Source organism: Hypanus sabinus, unplaced genomic scaffold, assembly GCF_030144855.1.
Source record: "Hypanus sabinus isolate sHypSab1 unplaced genomic scaffold, sHypSab1.hap1 scaffold_1183, whole genome shotgun sequence".
NCBI lineage: Eukaryota > Metazoa > Chordata > Chondrichthyes > Myliobatiformes > Dasyatidae > Hypanus > Hypanus sabinus.
The window spans coordinates 108665-127903 of record NW_026779244.1 but is presented as its reverse complement, the minus strand read 5'-3'; the positions used below and the strand labels follow the sequence as shown (position 1 = coordinate 127903).

The window sequence follows — 19239 nt, the reverse complement described above, 5'->3', positions numbered from 1 at the left end:
CTGTCTCTGTAACCCCAACCCTCTCCAACTCCCCTCCCTGTATCTGTAACCTCATCCCTCTCCAACTCCCATCCCTCTCCATCACCCCTCCCTGTCTCTGTAACCCCATCCCTCTCCAACACCCCTCCCTGTCTCTGTAACCCCATCCCTCTCCAACACCCCTCCCTGTCTCTGTAACCTCATCCCTCTCCAACTCCCATCCCTCTCCATCACCCCTCCCTGTCTCTGTAACCCCATCCCTCTCCAACACCCCTCCCTGTCTCTGTCACCCCATCCCTCTCCAACACACCTCCCTGTCTGTAACCCCATCCCTCTCCATCACCCTCCCTGTCTCTGTAACCCCATCCCTCTCCAACACCTACCCCCATCTCTGTATCACCCTCAGTCGCCACACCCTTCCTTGTCTCTGTAACCCCATCCCTCTCCAACACCCCTCCCTGTCTCTGTAACCCCATCCCTCTCCAACACCCACCCCCCGTCTCTGTATCACCCTCAGTCGCCACACCCCTCCCCTTTCCTGTAATCACCTCCTCCCCGACACACCTCCCCATCTGTGTAACTACTCCCTCTCCAACACCCCTCCCTGTCTCTGTAACACCCCCCAACCCCTACACCCCTCCACATCTCCGTGACCCTCCCTGGTCCCAATGCCCCTCCCTGTCTGTACCCCCCTTCCCATCTTTTTGCCCCTCCCTGTCTCTGTAACACCCTGTAGCTCCTAAACCCCTTCCTGTCTCTGTAACACCCAGCCTCCCCTTCACCTCTCCAGTCCGTACCCCACACCCTCCTCTACACTCCCCCTGTCTCTGTCACCCACTTGGCCCCTACCCCTCTCGGTCTGAGGGAAACACTTTCTCTTTCTCTTTCTCTTTCTGTCACAGGAAGCTTCACTCTCCTCCCCCCTCCCCCCGGTAAGAAATGGCATTTGAGGGGTTGGGAGTGGTTTGTAAATGATTAACCCTGTTCCGGGGGTTGGGAATGGGAGCGTCTTCTGACTGGAAATCACCTGTGGATTGCTGCAGGGATGTCTGCCGGTGAGTAGACGTCTAGTCGGGCGGTGGGGGGGGGGGGTGTATCCCGACTCTGGGAGGTGTCCCAGGACCCTTGTGTTGGGTCCCCCGAAATCCCAACCTCTCAATCTCTCTCTCTCTCTCTCTCTCTCTCTCTCTTCCCCCCAACTATCTCACCGTCTAACGTCTCCCTCTCCCTCTCATACCTGCTTTCCTCATCTCTGTTTCCATCCCTCCAACCCACTCTCCCTCTCCTTCTTCCTCTCCTCTCCACTTTCCCCCCTCTCTGGCTCTCCCTCTCTCCCCTTCTCCCTCCCTTCCCCTCACCACACTCTCTTCCCCCTCTTGCCCCTCCCCTCCAGTTCTGGGACGAGGGTGACACAGTTCTGGGACGAGGAAGTTAGATTTGGCCCTTGTGGCGAAAGGGATCAGGGGGTATGGAGAGAAAGCTGGTACAGGGTTCTGAGTTGGATGATCAGCCATGATCATACTGAATGGCGGTGCAGGCTCAAGGGGCTGAATGGCCTACTCCTGAACCTATTTTCTGTGTTTCTATGTTTCTCCCTGAAACTACGGCACAGATACACCCTTCTACGAATCTCAGCCCGACCCTGGCAATCTGGGAGCATTGTCGGTGATTAATGAGTGGAGGCCGCTCTGCCCACCACCCGGTGCTGTCCCATTGGTCAGTCCGTTCCTGGCCATCGCTCCCCTCGCCCCGCAGCTTGTCCCACCAAAACGTTCCGATAGAATCCCCTTAGAAACGTGCCCCTCCCAACTTAAACCTGTAGTTGTACACCTCCCTTCCCTCGGGGAGACTGTGACTGTCCGCCATATCTCAGCCCCTCATGAGGTCACCCCTCCGCCTCCTCCACTCCAGGGAATTCTGTCCCAGCCTCTCAAACCCCCCCCCCAGTCCCGGGAACATCCCGGTGAACCTTTCCTGGCCCCTCTCCAGCTCAATGACATCTTTCCAGGATCTGGGTGACCAGACCTGCCCCAACACTCCGGACGTTATGGGCTTGCTGCTTTCCCAGATTCCGGAGGAGAGAGGGTTAGGGTTAGGCTTTCCTCACTCTCCCCATCTGGGGACATTGCTGGTGGTTAACGAGTGACCAGACCTGCCCCAACACTCCGGACGTTATGGGCTTGCTGCTTTCCCAGATTCCGGAGGAGAGAGGGTTAGGGTTAGGCTTTCCTCACTCTCCCCATCTGGGAACATTGCTGGTGGTTAACGAGTGACCAGACCTGCCCCAATACTCCGGACGTTATGGGCTTGCTGCTTTCCCAGATTCCGGAGGAGAGAGGGTTAGGGTTAGGCTTTCCTCACTCTCCCCCATCTGGGAACATTGCTGGTGGTTAATGAGTGACCAGACCTGTCCCCAATACTCCGGACGTTATGGGCTTGCTGCTTTCCCAGATTCCTGAGGAGAGAGGTGATTTATCCGTAACGATGCAAGAAAGCCAGCTGATTCCAGGAAATGAGACCCCTCTTCCCAGAATTGTCAGGAGTTGGGATGTGGACGATGGGGACGACACAGAGGGAGAAGGAAATAGGGGAGGGGAAGAGTGAGACAAAGGGTGTGAGGATAGGGGGGAGAGGGAGGTGGGAGAAGGGGTGGGGGGAGAGGGAGGTGGGAGAACGGTTGGGGGGAAAGGGAGGTTTGAGAAGGGGTGGGGGGAGAGGGAGGTGGGAGAACAGTTGTGGGGAAGAGGGAGGTTTGAGAAGGGGTGGGGGTAGAGGGAGGTGGGAGAAGGGGTGGGGGGGGAGAGGGAGGTGGGGGAAGGGGTGGGGGGAGAGGGAGGTGGGCGAAGGGGTGGGATGAGAGGGAGGTGGGAGAACGGTTGGGGGGAGAGGCTGGGAGAAGGGGTGGGGGGAGAGGGAGGTGGGAGAAGGAGTGGGGGGAGAGGGAGGTGGGAGAAGGGGTGGGGGGGAGAGGGAAGTGTGAGAAGTGGTGGGGGGAGAGGGAAGTGGGAGAACGGTTGGGGGGAGAGGGAGGTGGGAGAAGGGGTGGGGGGGGAGAGGGAGGGAGGTGGGAGAAGGGGTGGGGGGAGAGGGAGGTGGGAGAAGGGGTGGGGGGAGAGGGAGTTTTGAGAAGGGGTGGTGGGGAGAGCGAGGTGGGAGAAGGGGTGGGGGGAGAGGGAGGTGGGAGAAGGGGTGGGGGGAGAGGGAGGTGGGAGAACGGGTGGGTGTGCCAGGGAGGGGGTGTATGGAAGATGATTTGGGAAATCTGAAAGGGCCGAATCGAGGTGGTGCCCTCCAGTCTGTGGAAGATTTCACACTGGGCCAGAGTGGAAAGGTCAGGGTGTCGAGGTCGGAGGTGAGGGATGGGCCGGTTCAGGTCACTGCTCCACGACCTTTACTCGGCTCTGCGCTGAACTGAGGGTCTGTGGACAAAATGCTCGGGGTCGTCAGTTCTGAACGTCATTTGTCTGTGTTCATTGTTCACAAGGTTTCTGCTTTTTCTCTCTCTTTGCCCCCTGGGGGTGTGACGATCTTTGTTAAGGGTTTCATTGGGTATCTTTGTCTTGTGGCTGCCCGTTAGGAGACAGATCTCAAGCTTGTAGAACGAGCATATACTCCGATTCTAAAATGTACTTTGGATTCTCTGAGAGAGGGAGGATATCACGAAGCTGGAGAGGGGCTTTCATTGAAAATGCTGCTGGAACTGAGCAAGCCAGGCAGCATCTGTGGGAAAATGTACGGACTGAGACCCCTGAAACGTTGTCCGTACTTTTACTGGACCCTCCAACAAACTGCAATTGACTATAAGATCCAAATTAGGCCATTCGGCCCATTGAGTCTGCTGCACCATTCCACCCCTCTCGACCCCATCCACCTGCCTTCTCCCCATAACCTTTGACACCTTCATTAATTAAGTACATGTCAACCTCCGCTTTACATATAGCCAAAGACTCGGCCTCCACAGCCGCCTGTGGCCATGATCGGGCTCAAAAATCCCTCCTCACCTCTCTTTCATCATCCTCTGCAAGTTCCAAGCTGCAAACTTCTGCAGCCGTCCCGTTGAAATTGGAGTTGAAAGTTGGAATGTCATTTCACATCACCAGGCTCAGGGATAACAGTCCTACATCACCAGGATCAGGCACAACAGTCCCACATCACCAGGATCAGGCACAACAGTCCCACATCACCAGGATCAGGCACAACAGTCCCACATCACCAGGATCAGGGACAACAGTCCCACATCACCAGGATCAGGGACAACAGTCCCACATCTCCAGGATCAGGGACAACAGTCAGCAGATCCTTTTCTAGATAAGGCCCCCGAAACTGCTGACAACACTCCAGGTGGGGGCTCCCCAGTGCCTCATTGAGCCTCAGCATGGCGCCCTTGCTTTGATGCTTTAGTCCTTTCAAAATGATTGCGAACTGTGGAAGAAATTTTGTTACTGGCTGGGTACTAAGGGGTTATAGAGTTTTTCCTTCACAGCAGTGTTCCGTACTTGAACTGTGGAAGGAAGTTCCCGGAGCCGACACTGTATTGAGCAAGGAAGGGTTAATGACCTTCAAGTGTAAAATCAAAGTCGACTGTGACTAATGCACTCTGTGCTGCTGGCAATGTGTCTTTCAGTCAGGCTGATTAATATAACTATGCTTGTACTTGTTGTTCGATGAATCATCACGTCTGATATACTCTTCTGAGAAATTAACACTGGTGTAAGTGAGTAACTGCTCGAGGACATATCCTGCAACTTTGCTGCTCAGCAGAACGGCCATTGAAGTTCCTCCTTCTGATTTACGTGTCTTCCTCCCGTGTGCGTGGGATATAAATAAGAGCGAGACCCATTGTCAGACAGAGTCTCGGAACTCTCCACGATATCGTTACAATAAAGACATTCTGAGGCGATCTCCCTCCGTGTCCAAGTAATACCTTTTCCGCAACTCTGACATTTACCCTAACCCTCGCCACAGACTCAGGCTGAAAATTACCTTTTAGAGAATCCCAAGCCCCTTCTCACCTTGGATTTCTGTCTGTTCTCTTCGATTGGAAAATAGTCTGTGCTTTTATTCCTTCCAATAACGTGCATGAGCATTTAGGTTCAAAGCAAGTCTATTATCAAAGTATTTATTTGTCACCAGGTACAACCCTGAGATCAGTTTTCTTGTGGGCATACTCAACAAGAATATCGAATAATAACTAGAGCAGAATTATTGAAAGACCACCCAATTAGGGCATTAAACCAAAGAGCAGATACAAGTTGCAGAAATACAAAAAGAAGAAATAATAACAAATAAATAAGTGAGAACGAGATGACGAGCCCTTGAAAGTGGGGGCACAGATTACGGGAAGAGTTCAGTGACGGGGCAAGTGAAGTTATCCCCTCTGATCGAAGAGCCTGATGTTTGGGATGGTGACTGTTCCTGAACCTGGTGACGTGACTCCTCCCTTCACTGGGATTCAGTGAGATCCCCACACCTCAGGTCTTCCCTCTCGCAGGGACGAGCTACTGTTGCCGCTTCCACGGCTCTGGGTTTTTACGGGGAGGGGTTGCGAGCCCCGCGTCCAACCCTCTTCCTTTCACAGCCGGGTTTGGGACCGTCCGCAGGGGAGTTGAAATTAACTCATGGTCAATATTTATTATTTATTCTGTTATTATTACTATTTCCATTTTTCAATCTTTTTATTGATTTTCAAATAAAGAATATACAAATCGAAAGAGGAGTATAACAAGTAGATAATATAAAAGACATATAAACAGCAATAGTGAACACAGATCTATTTCCATGACTTTCCTCTTGCACATTGGTCGTTTATCACTGTTTGTGTTTATGTGACGTTTTCTATTCTTTCTAACGTGTTTCTTACTATTTACTGTGAATGCCCTCAAAAACAGTGAACCTCAGGGTCGTCTATGGTGACGCAGACATTATTTACTTTGAACTTTGGAAGGAATGGCAGTGCACAGGCTGTGGTGAAGAGTGTTTTTGAGTGAAGATTTCCCTCTGGTTCAGGAGCCCGTTGGTTGAGGGGTAATAACTGTTCCTGAAATCTAGTCTTTCTCTCAACTATACACTCCAGAGCTTGATTGACCCTCAATTTGTTTGCTCAGAAGTGGACAGCCGTGCCTCGGAGTCCCCTCGTCAGGGCAATGAGGTGTCGTCGTCACCGAGAGCCTCTGGGCCGCAGGATCAGGTGGGTCAGGGAGGAGGGGGTGGACGCGTCTGGTGAAACGGTGTGAGCTCAGTACGCAGCAGAGGGCGGTGGAGGACGTGGGGAGGAATCCTTTAAACAGCATGGGTGTTGACCAGACCCTGGGTGTGGCATCACACGGGAGTCCAACTCGCAGGGCACATGGGAGGGAGGCTAAGGAGGCCGGACGTGTGGGCGCGGTGAGTTGCCGGGCTGGCAGACCAGCGAGGACGTTGAGAGTCTCGTCACAGACTCCTTACAGGCAGCGGCAGGAATTGAACCCAGATTGCTGGCGCTGTGAAGGCGTTACGCTAACCGCGAAGCTGCTGCAGATTCATTCATTGAAGCTGTTCAGGGGTTTGTAGGTAATGGTGGGGCAGGAATGTGACGTGACGTTTCCCGTGTTCCATCCCACAGGATGACCGCTACAACATGTCTGGTGTAAGGAAGGCCTTCATCATCTGCGTCACTGAGGGGAGACCAGGGGCCAAAACAGATCTGATTAATCTTCAGAAATCTTTGCAAAGCTTGGGTTTCGAAGTGTCTGAGTGTATCAACCCGACTAGTGAGGTGAGGTAACTTCACAGTGATCGTTCACTCCACAGGGTCAGTATTTCCCACTCACTCCCAGAGAAACTGGGGGCATTAATCCGACTGGTCAGGTGAGGTAACTTCACAGTGATCGTTCACTCCACAGGGTCAGTATTTCCCACTCACTCCCAGAGAAACTGGGGGCATTAATCCGACTGGTCAGCTGAGGTAACTTCACAGTGATCGTTCACTCCACAGGGTCAGTATTTCCCACTCACTCCCAGAGAAACTGGGGGCATTAATCCGACTGGTCAGGTGAGGTATCACAGCATGACTTGTCAAGCTGCCCGTAAGTCAGTTTAGACTGTGCTTGTTGTTGTGTAGTTAATATTTCAGTAATCCTGTGTGTAAACTGGCTGATTAAACATTCCTGCTCATTTAAATAATCCATTACAGGTTATATGTATAAATACGTGAATTGCATACTTGTTGTATTCCATGCAGTTTGCCCTCTCCAGGAAGGGTGTTGGGGCATTGGAGAGGGGGCAGAAGGGGTTTACCGGGATGCTGCCTGGTTTAGAGGGCCTGTGCTATCACGAGAGGCTGGGGAAACTTGGGTCGTTTTCCCTGGAGTGCCGGAGGCCGAGGGGGATCTGATAGAGGTTTACAAGATTATGAGAGGCATCGATAGAGTAGTCAGGGGGCATCTGTTTCCCAGGGTGGAGATGTTTAATACCAGAGGGGCTTGCATTGAAGGTGAGAGGGGGTGGGCTGAAAGGGGTAAGTTTGTTACCCAGTGCCTGGAATGCCCTCCCTGCTGTGGTGGTAGAGGCAGATACATTAGAGGTTTCTAACAGCCGTTCGGATCGGCACGTAAATGTGAGGAAGATGGAGGGGGTAGTGATTGGGTTATTTGATTTACTTTTCAGCTGGCTCAGCACAACATTGAGGGCCGAATGGCCTGTTCCTGTGCTGTACTCTTCTACGTTCAATCATTGTGGTGAACTACATTTACCTGTCTGGACACGCCCCCCCCACCTCGCTGACTGCTCCTGTGGCTCCTCCCACTGACCCCGATTGGAGGCACTGCTCCCCCCTCAGTCTCCGGGATGTAGTGTGGTGGTCTCTAGCAGCTAATAAAAGCCTATCGTACGCCTCCCGTCTCCGAGAGTCATTGATGGTGCATCTATCATGCTACCACGTGACACGTGCACGCCTTGCATGAAGTAATCCCAAAGTTAGACCCACATTCCCGGACTCCCGTGTCTTCCTTTGATTAGCTTAATGTCAAACCTGCACTCGCTCGGCATCTGAACCCAGTTTGGATCCAGGGCGAGGAGTGATGATCTCTCTAGCCGTGGCCGGAGGGGCAGGAAACAAGGGCATTCACACCTTGGCTCTTCACGCAGGAAATCTTCTCCTCCCTGGAGGAGTACCGAGACAGCATTAAGGATGAAGTCTGCTGCTCCTTCGTGTTCATTCTGGCGCACGGGTCCGAGGGCAAGGTTATGGGTCGTGACCGTGAAGAGGCTGACCTTGAGGAGATCTTCGACATGTTCAACAACGAGGAGTGTCTTCATCTGCAGCAGAAACCCAAGGTGTTCGTCATCCAAGCCTGCCGAGGAGGTGAGACCAGAGAGACAGAGAGAGGCACACACAGACAGGCAGAGAAAGAGAGGAAAGCAAAGAGACAGAGAGACAGGGAGAGGCACACACAGACAGGCAGAGAAAGAGAGGAAAGCAAAGAGACAGAGAGACAGGGAGAGGCACACACAGACAGGCAGAGAAAGAGAGGAAAGCAAAGAGACAGAGAGACAGGGAGAGGCACACACAGACAGGCAGAGAAAGAGAGGAAAGCAAAGAGACAGAGAGACAGAGAGACAGGGAGAGGCACACACAGACAGGCAGAGAAAGAGAGGAAAGCAAAGAGACAGAGAGACAGGGAGACAGAGAGACAGAGAGACACGGAGAGAGGGATAGATAGACAGCCAGAGAGTGACAGAGAGGGAGACAGAGAGAGTGACAGAGAGGGATAGATAGACAGCCAGAGAGAGAGAGGAAGATGAGATGGGCAGAGACAGGCAGTCAGAGTAAGAGACAGAGATATGAAATATGACAGACACTCGGTGAGAGAGAGAAGGAGACTGAGAGGAGAGCGGGCAAACCAGAGGAGAGGAAAGGGGGAAAGAGAGGGTGATACGAGAGTGATGGGGGAAGATGAGATGAGGGAGGGGGACGAGAGGAAAAGGGAATGAGAAGGGACGGGAGGGGTTAACAGGGGAAATGAGTGGAACAAGCAACTTGGGGAACTTGGGCAAATCCACTGCACGCCTCCGTAGTGGGGCTGAGAGAGGGTAGAGACAGAGAGAGGTGAGGGGAAGTGGAAGGGCAGAGGGAGAGAGAGAGAGACAGGGAGTGAGAGATCCCTGTTCCCAATGCAGGGGCTCAGAACCACTTCCAAATGAAGAAATGGACAGAAAGAGAGAGACAGACAGACAGACACTCGGTGAGAGAGAGAAGGAGACTGAGAGGAGAGCGGGCAAACCAGAGGAGAGGAAAGGGGGAAGAGAGAGGGTGATACGAGAGTGATGGGGGAAGATGAGATGAGGGAGGGGGACGAGAGGAAAAGGGAATGAGAAGGGATGGGAGGGGTTCACAGGAAGATTATTGGAACAAGCAACTTGGGGAACTTAGGCAAATTCACTGAACGCCTCACTACACCCCCCCCGCCCCGTAACAGGGGTGAGAGAGGGTAGAGACAGAGAGAGGTGAGGGAAATGAAGAGGGAGAAAGAGAGGATGAAACAGAGGTTGAGGAGACAGAGAGAGAGAGTGACAGAGAGGGTGAGGTACAGGGGTCTTGGGACCACTTCCAAATGCAGTTTCCCCAGTCACCCAGATACGTACTGACAGGTGGAAGACATTCCTGTACCACTCCGACAGGACCAACACCCCCCACACAACAGGAAGATGTGTCCTTCCTCAGTACTGGCACAGGGTCAATCAGGGTCGGGTAAGGGGAGTGGGGTAGGGTGAGGGAGATGGGGTGGGGTGTTGGGGTGAGGGGAATGTGTGAAGGGGGTGGGATACAGGGAAGGGGGGAGGTGATGCGGTTGGGGTGAGGGTTTTGGGGTGGGGGATAGGGTGAGTGGGAGTGAGGGGATAGGGTGGGGGTATTAAGGTGGGGGGATAGGGTGAATGGGTTGGAGTGAGGGTGTTGGAGGGGGATAGGGTGAAGGGGTAGGGTGAGGGTGTTGGAGGGGGATAGAAAGGATGCGGTGAGGGTGTTGGAGGGGGATAGAGGGGATGCGGTGAGGGTGTTGGAGGGGGGATAGGGTCCGGGGATGCAGTGAGGGTGTTGGAGGGGGATAGGGTGAGGGGATGCGGTGAGGGTGTTGGAGGGGGATAGGGTGAGGGGCTGGAGTGAGGGTGCTGGAGGGGGGATAGGGTCCGGGGATGCAGTGAGGGTGTTGGAGGGGGATAGGGTGAGGGGATGCGGTGAGGGTGTTGGAGGGGGATAGAGGGGATGCGGTGAGGGTGTTGGAGGGGGATAGAGTGAGGGGATGCGGTGAGGGTGTTGAGGGGGATAGGATGAGGAGCTGGAGTGAGGGTGTTGGAGGGGGGATAGGGTCCGGGGATGCAGTGAGGGTGTTGGAGGGGGATAGGGTGAGGGGATGCGGTGAGGGTGTTGGAGGGGGATAGGGTGAGGGGCTGGAGTGAGGGTGCTGGAGGGGGGATAGGGTCCGGGGATGCAGTGAGGGTGTTGGAGGGGGATAGGGTGAGGGGATGCGGTGAGGGTGTTGGAGGGGGATAGAGGGGATGCGGTGAGGGTGTTGGAGGGGGATAGAGTGAGGGGATGCGGTGAGGGTGTTGAGGGGGATAGGATGAGGAGCTGGAGTGAGGGTGTTGGAGGGGGATAGGGTGCGGGGATGGAGTGAGGGTGTTGAGGGGGATAGGGTGAGGGGATGTGGTGGGTTGTTGGAGTGGTGATAGGGTGAGGGTGTTGGAGGTGCGATAGGGTGAGGGTGTTGGAGGTGGGATAGGGTGAGGGGATGCGGTGGGTGTGTTGGGTGGGGGATAGGATGTGGAGATACAGTGAGGGTGTTGGAGGGGGGATAGATTGAGAGGAGTGGAGAGAGGGTGTTGGAGTGAGATAGGTTGAAGGGATGTGGTGAGGGTGTTGAAGTGGGATAGGGTGAGGGGACCCCGGGACGGTGTGGAGGGAGATTCACTCTGTGTCTGACCCCGGGAGTGTGTGATGGGACGGTATGGAGGGAGTTTCACTCTGTGTCTGACCCTGGGAGTGTGTGATCGGACGGTGTGGAGGATGATTCACTCTGTGTCTGACCCCGGGAGAGTGTGATGGGACGGTGTGGAGGGAGATTCACTCTGTGTCTGACCCCGGGAGTGTGTGATGGGACGGTATGGAGGGAGTTTCACTCTGTGTCTGACCCTGGGAGTGTGTGATCGGACGGTGTGGAGGATGATTCACTCTGTGTCTGACCCCGGGAGTGTGTGATGGGACGGTGTGGAGGGAGTTTCACTCTGTGCCTGACCCTGGGAGTGTGTGATGGGACGGTGTGGAGGGAGTTTCACTCTGTGCCTGACCCTGGGAGTGTGTGATGGGACGGTGTGGAGGGAGTTTCACTCTGTGTCTGACGCCGGGAGTGTGTGATGGGACGGTGTAGAGGGAGATTCACTCTGTGTCTGACCCCGGGAGTGTGTGATGGGATGGTGTGGAGGGAGCTTCACTCTGTGTCTGACCCCGGGAGTGTGTGATGGGTCGGTGTGGAGGGAGTTTCACTCTGTGCCTGACCCTGGGAGTGTGTGATGGGACGGTGTGGAGGGAGTTTCACTCTGTGTCTGACGCCGGGAGTGTGTGATGGGACGGTGTAGAGGGAGATTCACTCTGTGTCTGACCCCGGGAGTGTGTGATGGGATGGTGTGGAGGGAGCTTCACTCTGTGTCTGACCCCGGGAGTGTGTGATGGGTCGGTGTGGAGGGAGTTTCACTCTGTGTCTGACCCCGGCAGTGTGTGATGGGACGGTGTGGAGGGAGTTTCACTCTGTGTCTGACCCCGGCAGTGTGTGATGGGACGGTGTGGAGGGAGCTTCACTCTGTGTCTGACCCCGGGAGTGTGTGATGGGATGGTGTGGAGGGAGCTTCACTCTGTGTCTGACCCCGGGAGTGTGTGATGGGACGGTGTGGAGGGAGTTTCACTCTGTGTCTGACCCCGGCAGTGTGTGATGGGACGGTGTGGAGGATGATTCACTCTGTGTCTGACCCCGGGAGTGTGTGATGGGACGGTGTGGAGGGAGTTTCACTCTGTCTCTGACCCCGGGAGTGTGTGATGGGACGGTGTGGAGGGAGTTTCACTCTGTGCCTGACCCTGGGAGTGTGTGATGGGACAGTGTGGAGGGAGTTTCACTCTGTCTCTGACCCCGGGAGTGTGTGATGGGACGGTGTGGAGGGAGTTTCACTCTGTGTCTGACCCCGGGAGTGTGTGATGGGACGGTGTGGAGGGAGTTTCACTCTGTCTCTGACCCCGGGAGTGTGTGATGGGACGGTGTGGAGGGAGTTTCACTCTGTCTCTGACCCCGGGAGTGTGTGATGGGACGGTGTGGAGGGAGTTTCACTCTGTGCCTGACCCTGGGAGTGTGTGATGGGACGGTGTGGAGGGAGTTTCACTCTGTCTCTGACCCCGGGAGTGTGTGATGGGACGGTGTGGAGGGAGTTTCGCTCTGTGTCTGACCCCGGGAGTGTGTGATGGGACGGTGTGGAGGGAATTTTGACTTTATGTCTGACTATGGGATTGTGTGATGAGATATATAATGGAAAGTTTTTATGTATTTTTCTAGATAATAAAGACCGTGGTGCTGTTTCAGCCGGCTTCCGTGCTTTGTCTGAGAAACTCCCGATGGTTTCGGACACCTTTGTCGTGTATCCCTCACGACCAGGTTAGTTGTGTCCTTGCTCCATCGTCAATCCCAATCCACCCTGAGTCTGCTCTTCCCTGTCCTGATCACCAACAACATTCCAATCTGGAATATCTAACCTTCGCTCTTGTGTTGGACCACAATTCCATAATCCCCAATTGCTCGGTCTTTCCCTGCTTACCGTTCCTGATATCTGACCCATATCCAGATCTCCAACGTCCCAGACTCAAGCCAAAATCTGAAATTCCATACCCTTTTTGCTAATCCCATCCCAAAGTGTCTACAATTCCAGTCTTCACAATCTCCATTCCAATCTTACAATCCCCATCCCAAAGCATCCACAATTCCAGATTTACCTATTTTCCCAATCCCCATTCTAAAGTGTCAATGATCCTAGGCTTCCAACTCCCCGTCTCAAAGCATCCTCAATTCCACTCTTCCAAATCCCCATCCCAATCTACCTCATCACCATCCCAACGCATCCACCATTGCAATCTTTGCAATAAACTTCCCAAACAATGCATAATCCCTGTCTCCCCAGTCCCTGCCACAAAGCATCCACAATTCCACCTTCCCGTACCAACCCAAAACACCCAGGATTCCACTATTCCCTGTCCTCGTTCCAAAGCATTTGCAATCCCAGTTTTCCCGATCCCCATCCCAAAACATCGACAATTTCAGATCTCCCTGACCCAAATCCCAACCGAGGAGATGCCCCATCTTCTGCTCCCAAAATCCTGGATTTCTTCCAGGATCGATTTGGTGACATGCATAGCAAGATCCCACAGACTGCGGTTGTTGGCCCCCTCTGGGTGCCTTGGTCGCCCTGGGTCCCCCTCTATCCTACATCCCAGGCAGGGAGTCTCGCTCAGCGCTGAGGCCATACTGGAGCAATAGATTTCTTGATATTGTGGGGAGGGGAGTCTAGATATTTCATAATATATGATATAAAAAAAACAGAAAAAAGAAAAAAAATATATATATAATGCTAAATTAACTAACCTACTAATCTAATGACTAATAAAGAAGAAAAAAGAAACAATAAAAGGAAAAAAAAGAAACGCTGGAAGAAATAAACAAAAAAGTGCTGTTTATAATATCTCACAAGAATACATAATCATCAATGTCGTCACTTCCGGTCCTCTCAACATACATAAGCTGAAAGCTGGGAAGTCAAATGAACTTTGAACAGGGTCATATTACATCATATGAAAATATTGAATAAATGGTCTCCATAACTTTTCAAATTTAATAGAAGTATGAAATACACCATTTCTAATTTTTTCTAAATTTAAACATAACATAGTTTGAGAGAACGAATTAAATACAGTGGGAGGATTAATAACCTTTCCTTTTAATAACACTTTTTAATCGTTTTGGAACTGAGGATACTAATTGTAGTAGATTTGCAATTGGAAATTTTGTCCATTCTTGCTTGGTACAAGACTTCAGCTGCTCAACAGTCCGTGGTCTCCGTTGTCTGATTCTCCTCTTCATGATGCGCCATACATTTTCAATAGGAGATAGATCTGGACTGGCAGCAGGCCAGTCAAGCACACGCACTCTGTGTCTACAAAGCCACGCTGTTGTAGCCCATGCAGAATGTGGTCTGGCATTGTCCTGCTGAAATAAGCATGGACGTCCCAGGAAGAGACGTCATCTTGATGGCAACATATGTCTCTCTAAAATCCTAATATACGCCTCGGAGTCAATGGTACCTTCACATACATGCAACTCACCCATGCCGTGGGCACTGATGCACCCCCATACCATCACAGATGCTGGCTTTTACACCTTTCGCTGATAACAATCAGGATGGTTGTTTTCATCTTTGGCACGGAGAACTCGATACCCGTTTTTTCCAAAACCTAGCTGAAATGTGGACTCATCTGACCACGGCACACGGCTCCACAGTCTTTCGGTCCACCTGAGATGAGCTCGGGCCCAGAGAACTCGCCGGCATTTCTGCATAGAGTTGATGTATGGCTTCCTCCTTGCCTAATAGTTTCAAGTTGCATTTCTGGATGCAGCGACGGACTGTGTTAAGTGACAATGGTTTTCCGAAGTACTCCCGAGCCCAGGTGGCTATAATTGTCACAGTAGCATGATGGTTTCTTGCACAGTGCCACCTGAGGGCTCGAAGATCACGCGCAATCAACAGTGGTTTCCGACCTTGCCCTTTACGCACTGAGATGTCTCTGAATTCTCTGAATCTTTTCACAATATTATATACTGTAGATGTTGAAAGACCTAAATTCTCTGCAATCTTGCATTGGGAAATGTTCCTTTTGAACTGACTGACAATTCTCTCACAAATTTTGGCACAAAGTGGTGAGCCACGACCCATCCTTGCTTGCAAAGACTGAGCCTTTGATGGACGTTACTTTTATACCCAGTCATGATACCTCACCTGCTACCAATTAGCCTGCTTAATGTGGAGTCTTCCAAACCAGTGTTACTTGAATATTCTGTGCGCTTTTCAATCTTATTTTAACTCTGTCCCAACTTTTGTTGAGTGTGTTGCAGCCATCAAATTCTAAATTTGTGTATATTTACAAAATACAATTAAGTTGGTCAGTAAAACTATTGAAAATCTTTTCTTTGTACTTTCGTCGGTTAAATAAGGGTTCACGTGAATTAAAGTATCACAGATTTTTATTTTGATTGTATTTTGGAAAATATCCCAACTTTTCTGGAAATGGGGTTTGTAGAAGGATTCTTCTTTGCTGTTTCTGTAATAATTTTGTTTACCAGTCTGGTAACTGAGCTGGAGGAGCAGCGAGCCATTCTGAGCCTCACCTTCAACCTTTGACCTGCTTGGCATGGGTGACCCTGCCAAGAGGCAAAGCACAAAACCCCGAGACCCGCCAGCAGAGCTCTCTCCGGGTCATCGAGGCATGCAAGTCTCCAAACCCTACGACGAGGTTGTGTTCCTCTTCGAGGGCAGCAGAGCGAGGGAACACAATAACGACGCGGAATAAAGTGTTACAATTACAGAGAAAGTGCAGTGCAGACAGACAGTGAGGTAAATTGTGAGATCCATTTAACATACTAGGGAAATGCTCAGTGGCTTGCCATGTGCTCCCTTGTCTTACCTTTCCTGAAGTCTACAATCAGTTCTTTTCCAACTGCAACAATGAAAGATTGAAAATCTCTTTAAGCACAGTTGATTGACACAGGTTTACAGAATCTGACCAGAAACTCCACCGGGCCCTGTTACCATGCGAGGGGTTACCTCCTGAAAGACAGCCTGACCTCAGCTTCTGAGATCACAGGATTGACTGGTGTCGAAGGGATCTTCACTGCTGTAGTTTTATTCTCCCTTTCAAATCGAGCAAAAAAGGCATTGAGCTTGACTGGGAGTGAAGCTACCTTGCCATTTGTGCTGTTGGGTTTCGCTTTTTATGAAGTAATGGCCTGCAAACTCTGCCAGAGTTGACATGCATCCAATTTCACCTCCAATCTTATTCAGAATTGTTCCTTAGCTCTTGGAATAACGCTCTGGAAATCGTACCTGTTTATTCTTGTGCAGACCTCGGTCACCAAACGTAAATGCCACAGATCCAGCCCTCAGCAGACCACGAACCTCCCGGTTCACCCACGGCTTTTCACTTGGGTGTGGATGGTATGTTCTCGTAGGCACACACTCACCCACACAGGTTTTGATGAAGTCAGTGACAGCTCAATCAGACCCGGAGATGAATCCCTGAGTACAGTCCAGTCCATCGATTCAAAGCAATCCTGTAAGCGGTCTTGTCCCTCCCTTGTCCATACCCTCTTGCTCCTCACTGCCGGTGCTGATAATAAATGAATTGAGAGGCTTCCTGGTCCCACCCTGTCCTCCATCCTAATTGCTCTGTGATTCCTCTGCAGGTTACGTGGCCTATCGGCACACAGACCAGGGATCATACATGATCACATTCATGACGGAGGTCTTCAAAAGCCACGGGAACCAGGAGCATCTGTATGACCTGTTCGTCAGGGTAAGACAGAGTTAAGGCGATTGGGGTGTGAGGGAAGAGGGAGGGAGATTGACATCCCTCAGCCCCTCTCGAGTGGTACTCAGAGGGGAGAAGGTCCTCATTTCCCTTGTTTGCCCGTTGGAATATGTCGGAGGATCTCAGCAGATCAGGCAGTGATTATGGACTGGAATAAACAGTCGACATTTCAGGTTGAGACCCTTCATCGGGTCTGGAAAGGAAGGGGGCAGAAGCCGAACAAAAAGGTGTGGAGGGGGAAAGGGGGAGGAGCAAAGGTTGGCAGGAGACAGGCGAGGCAGGAAGCAAGAATCCGGGAGGTGATTGGTGGAAGAGGGAAAGGGCTGAAGAAGGAGGAATCTGATAGGAGAGGGCAATGGATCATGGGAGAAAAGGAAGGAGGGGGGGCACCAGTGGGAGGTGAGGGCAAGTGAGGAGAAGAGAAGGGGTAATAGGCGAGCCAGAATGGGGAATAAAGAGAGAAGGGGAGGGGAGAAATTACCAGAGGTTAGAGAAATCAGTGTTCATACCACCAGGTTGTGGACCATCCCGATGGAATAGGAGGTGTTTCTCCTCCAACCTGAGTGTGGCCTCGTCACGGCAGGAAAGGAGGCCATGGAGTAACATGTCGGAAAGGGAATGTGGGAGGAATTTAAACGAGTGGCCACCTGCCTCTGTGGGGGATGGAGCGAAGGTGCTGAAAGAAGCCCCCCCCCCACCCCCACCCCCCGATCTACGTTGGGTCTGACCGATGGAGATTTCCAGCATCAGTAGAATCTCTGGTGTTTGTGTCGGGTTTACCTGTAGGGCCTTGAATTCCTGCTGGCCTGTTCTCCGGCTGAACCAACACGATCGGGTCTTTCAGGTGAACCGACGGATGGTGACTGAACGATATAAAACATACAAGACCACTGTGGTGATGGAATCGACCCTGACCAAGGCCGTCTACCTCAAACCCACCTGATGCTGAAGATTGAGGCACTCTGCCCAACCCCCTACCCTCTTCCTCCTCCCCTCCCTCTCTCCCCACCCCTTCTACCCTCTCCTCTCCCCTTCTGCCCTCTTCATTCATCCACTCTCCACCCCCTCCCACGCTCTCCCCCTTTGCCCCCTCTCCTCTCCCCTGCCCCTCCCCCTCCCTTCCACAGAACACACTTCCTCAGACTCACTTCTGCTCACTCCAGTTTCGTTGTGAGAGCTCGGGCCCCTGCGGAGTTTATCGATTTGGGTGGACGTCCTGCAGCCCTTCAGCATCGAATAATAATGGTGATGAGCAATAAATCAGAATACTTTACTCTGGTGCAGAACTTTCTGACCATTTATTCACTTCTGGGGTCTCGACTTTGCAAAAGTGTCCCCACCCAGCTGCCTCTTTCATTGGTGGGGTGACCCCCTCGCCCTGGAAGCACTGTGGGGAAGGGGCTCCCATTGTGCTGTTGCAGAGGGAGTTTGAGGAGTCAGACCCATCGATGATTCTATATTTCCAGAAAGGATGGTGGACCTCTTTTTGCTGGAGTTTACAGAATGTGGGGGGAGGGGGGGGGGAGGTTGCTGGGAGGGTCACATTGAAACCTGCTTCCTCTAATATTTCGTGTGGCTTTGCTGGACCGTTTGAAAGTGAATACAAATATAATTTCAGACCACTTGTATCACGTCGAAATTTAGAGAAACAAGGAATTAACTTTCATTGACTATAACGTGTATAATTGCATAACGGTGTTGATCAACAAAGCTAAAAATATTTTGTTGATGATTTTCGTTTGTGTTCAGTGTCTGAGGCTTCTCGCTGAAGTTTCCAACAACAATCAGCCAGCATTGATGGATTCCTGTTGCCCTGATACCACAATGTCCTGGTGAAACCTTTCACCGTGCTCGTCACTGACAGTGACCAGATCGGCCGGGAAGAAGTCTAAATGGGAAAGCAGGAAATGTATCTTTAGTGACGTTGCACTCCACGGTTTTGTACTCTTGAAGCACGTTGTCGGCCAGTTGAAGGTAGTTTGTGTTCTGTGGTTGCCAAGGAAACTTCCAACAACAGCCTTGAATGTTGGATTTTCTCCGGTCCCACCGGAAGTTCTTCGAATGGCCTGAGACTGACGACCTGTTTGATTTGTGGACCAACAACAAATGCCTCTTGGCATCAGTTGTGCTGATTTGAATTATGAATCGAAATAACAAATATAGGTGATTTCTTAAAATGGTGTGTGATCGGAACATTTTAATGGTGATTTTCATGATCAGCAGCCCAAAATCCATGATTCACCCGTAAATATTCAGGAAGCAGGATGTCGCTTACAGTGAGGGAGTCTAGGACCAGAGGACACAGCCTCAGAATGGAAGAATTGAGTGAGGGAGTGCTGGAGTGTGATCGAGTCCTAAAGTGAGGGAGCGAGTTTGAATATCAATCGGTACACTTAATGTCAGAGAGATGTTTACAAAATACATCCTGAAATTCTTTTCCATCGACAAAAACAGAGCAGTACCCCAAAGTCTGAATGACAGTTAACTGTTAGAACCCCAAAACTCCCCCCAGCTCCCCCTCCCATGTATAAACAGCAGCAAGGTAGTGCCCCCCCCCCCAGCAGCCAAATAGCATCGGCTCTCTCTCTCTCCCTGATAAGGGAAAAAGGGGT

The 19239-nt window shown here is 51.8% G+C and overlaps 1 protein-coding gene across 3 annotated transcripts; it reads left to right on the top strand.

The window, feature by feature from the left end:
* Nucleotides 1-694: 694 nt before the first annotated feature.
* On the top strand, nt 695-18121 carry LOC132386507 (caspase-14-like). 3 transcript variants are annotated; one of them, XM_059958791.1, is made up of 7 exons: nt 695-1034; nt 6084-6166; nt 6581-6733; nt 8104-8320; nt 12552-12650; nt 16503-16612; nt 17414-18121. In XM_059958791.1, the coding sequence occupies exons 1-7, from the start codon at nt 1025-1027 to the stop codon at nt 17492-17494; spliced, it is 753 nt and encodes a 250-aa protein (XP_059814774.1). In that variant the 5' UTR covers nt 695-1024; the 3' UTR covers nt 17495-18121. The 3 variants fall into 3 exon arrangements, with proteins under 3 accessions (XP_059814774.1, XP_059814773.1, XP_059814775.1); XM_059958790.1 differs by having other exon boundaries at nt 699-1034; nt 17472-18121; XM_059958792.1 differs by lacking the exon at nt 695-1034 and adding an exon at nt 5910-6003 and having other exon boundaries at nt 17472-18121.
* The last annotated feature ends 1118 nt before the right edge of the window (nt 18122-19239 follow it).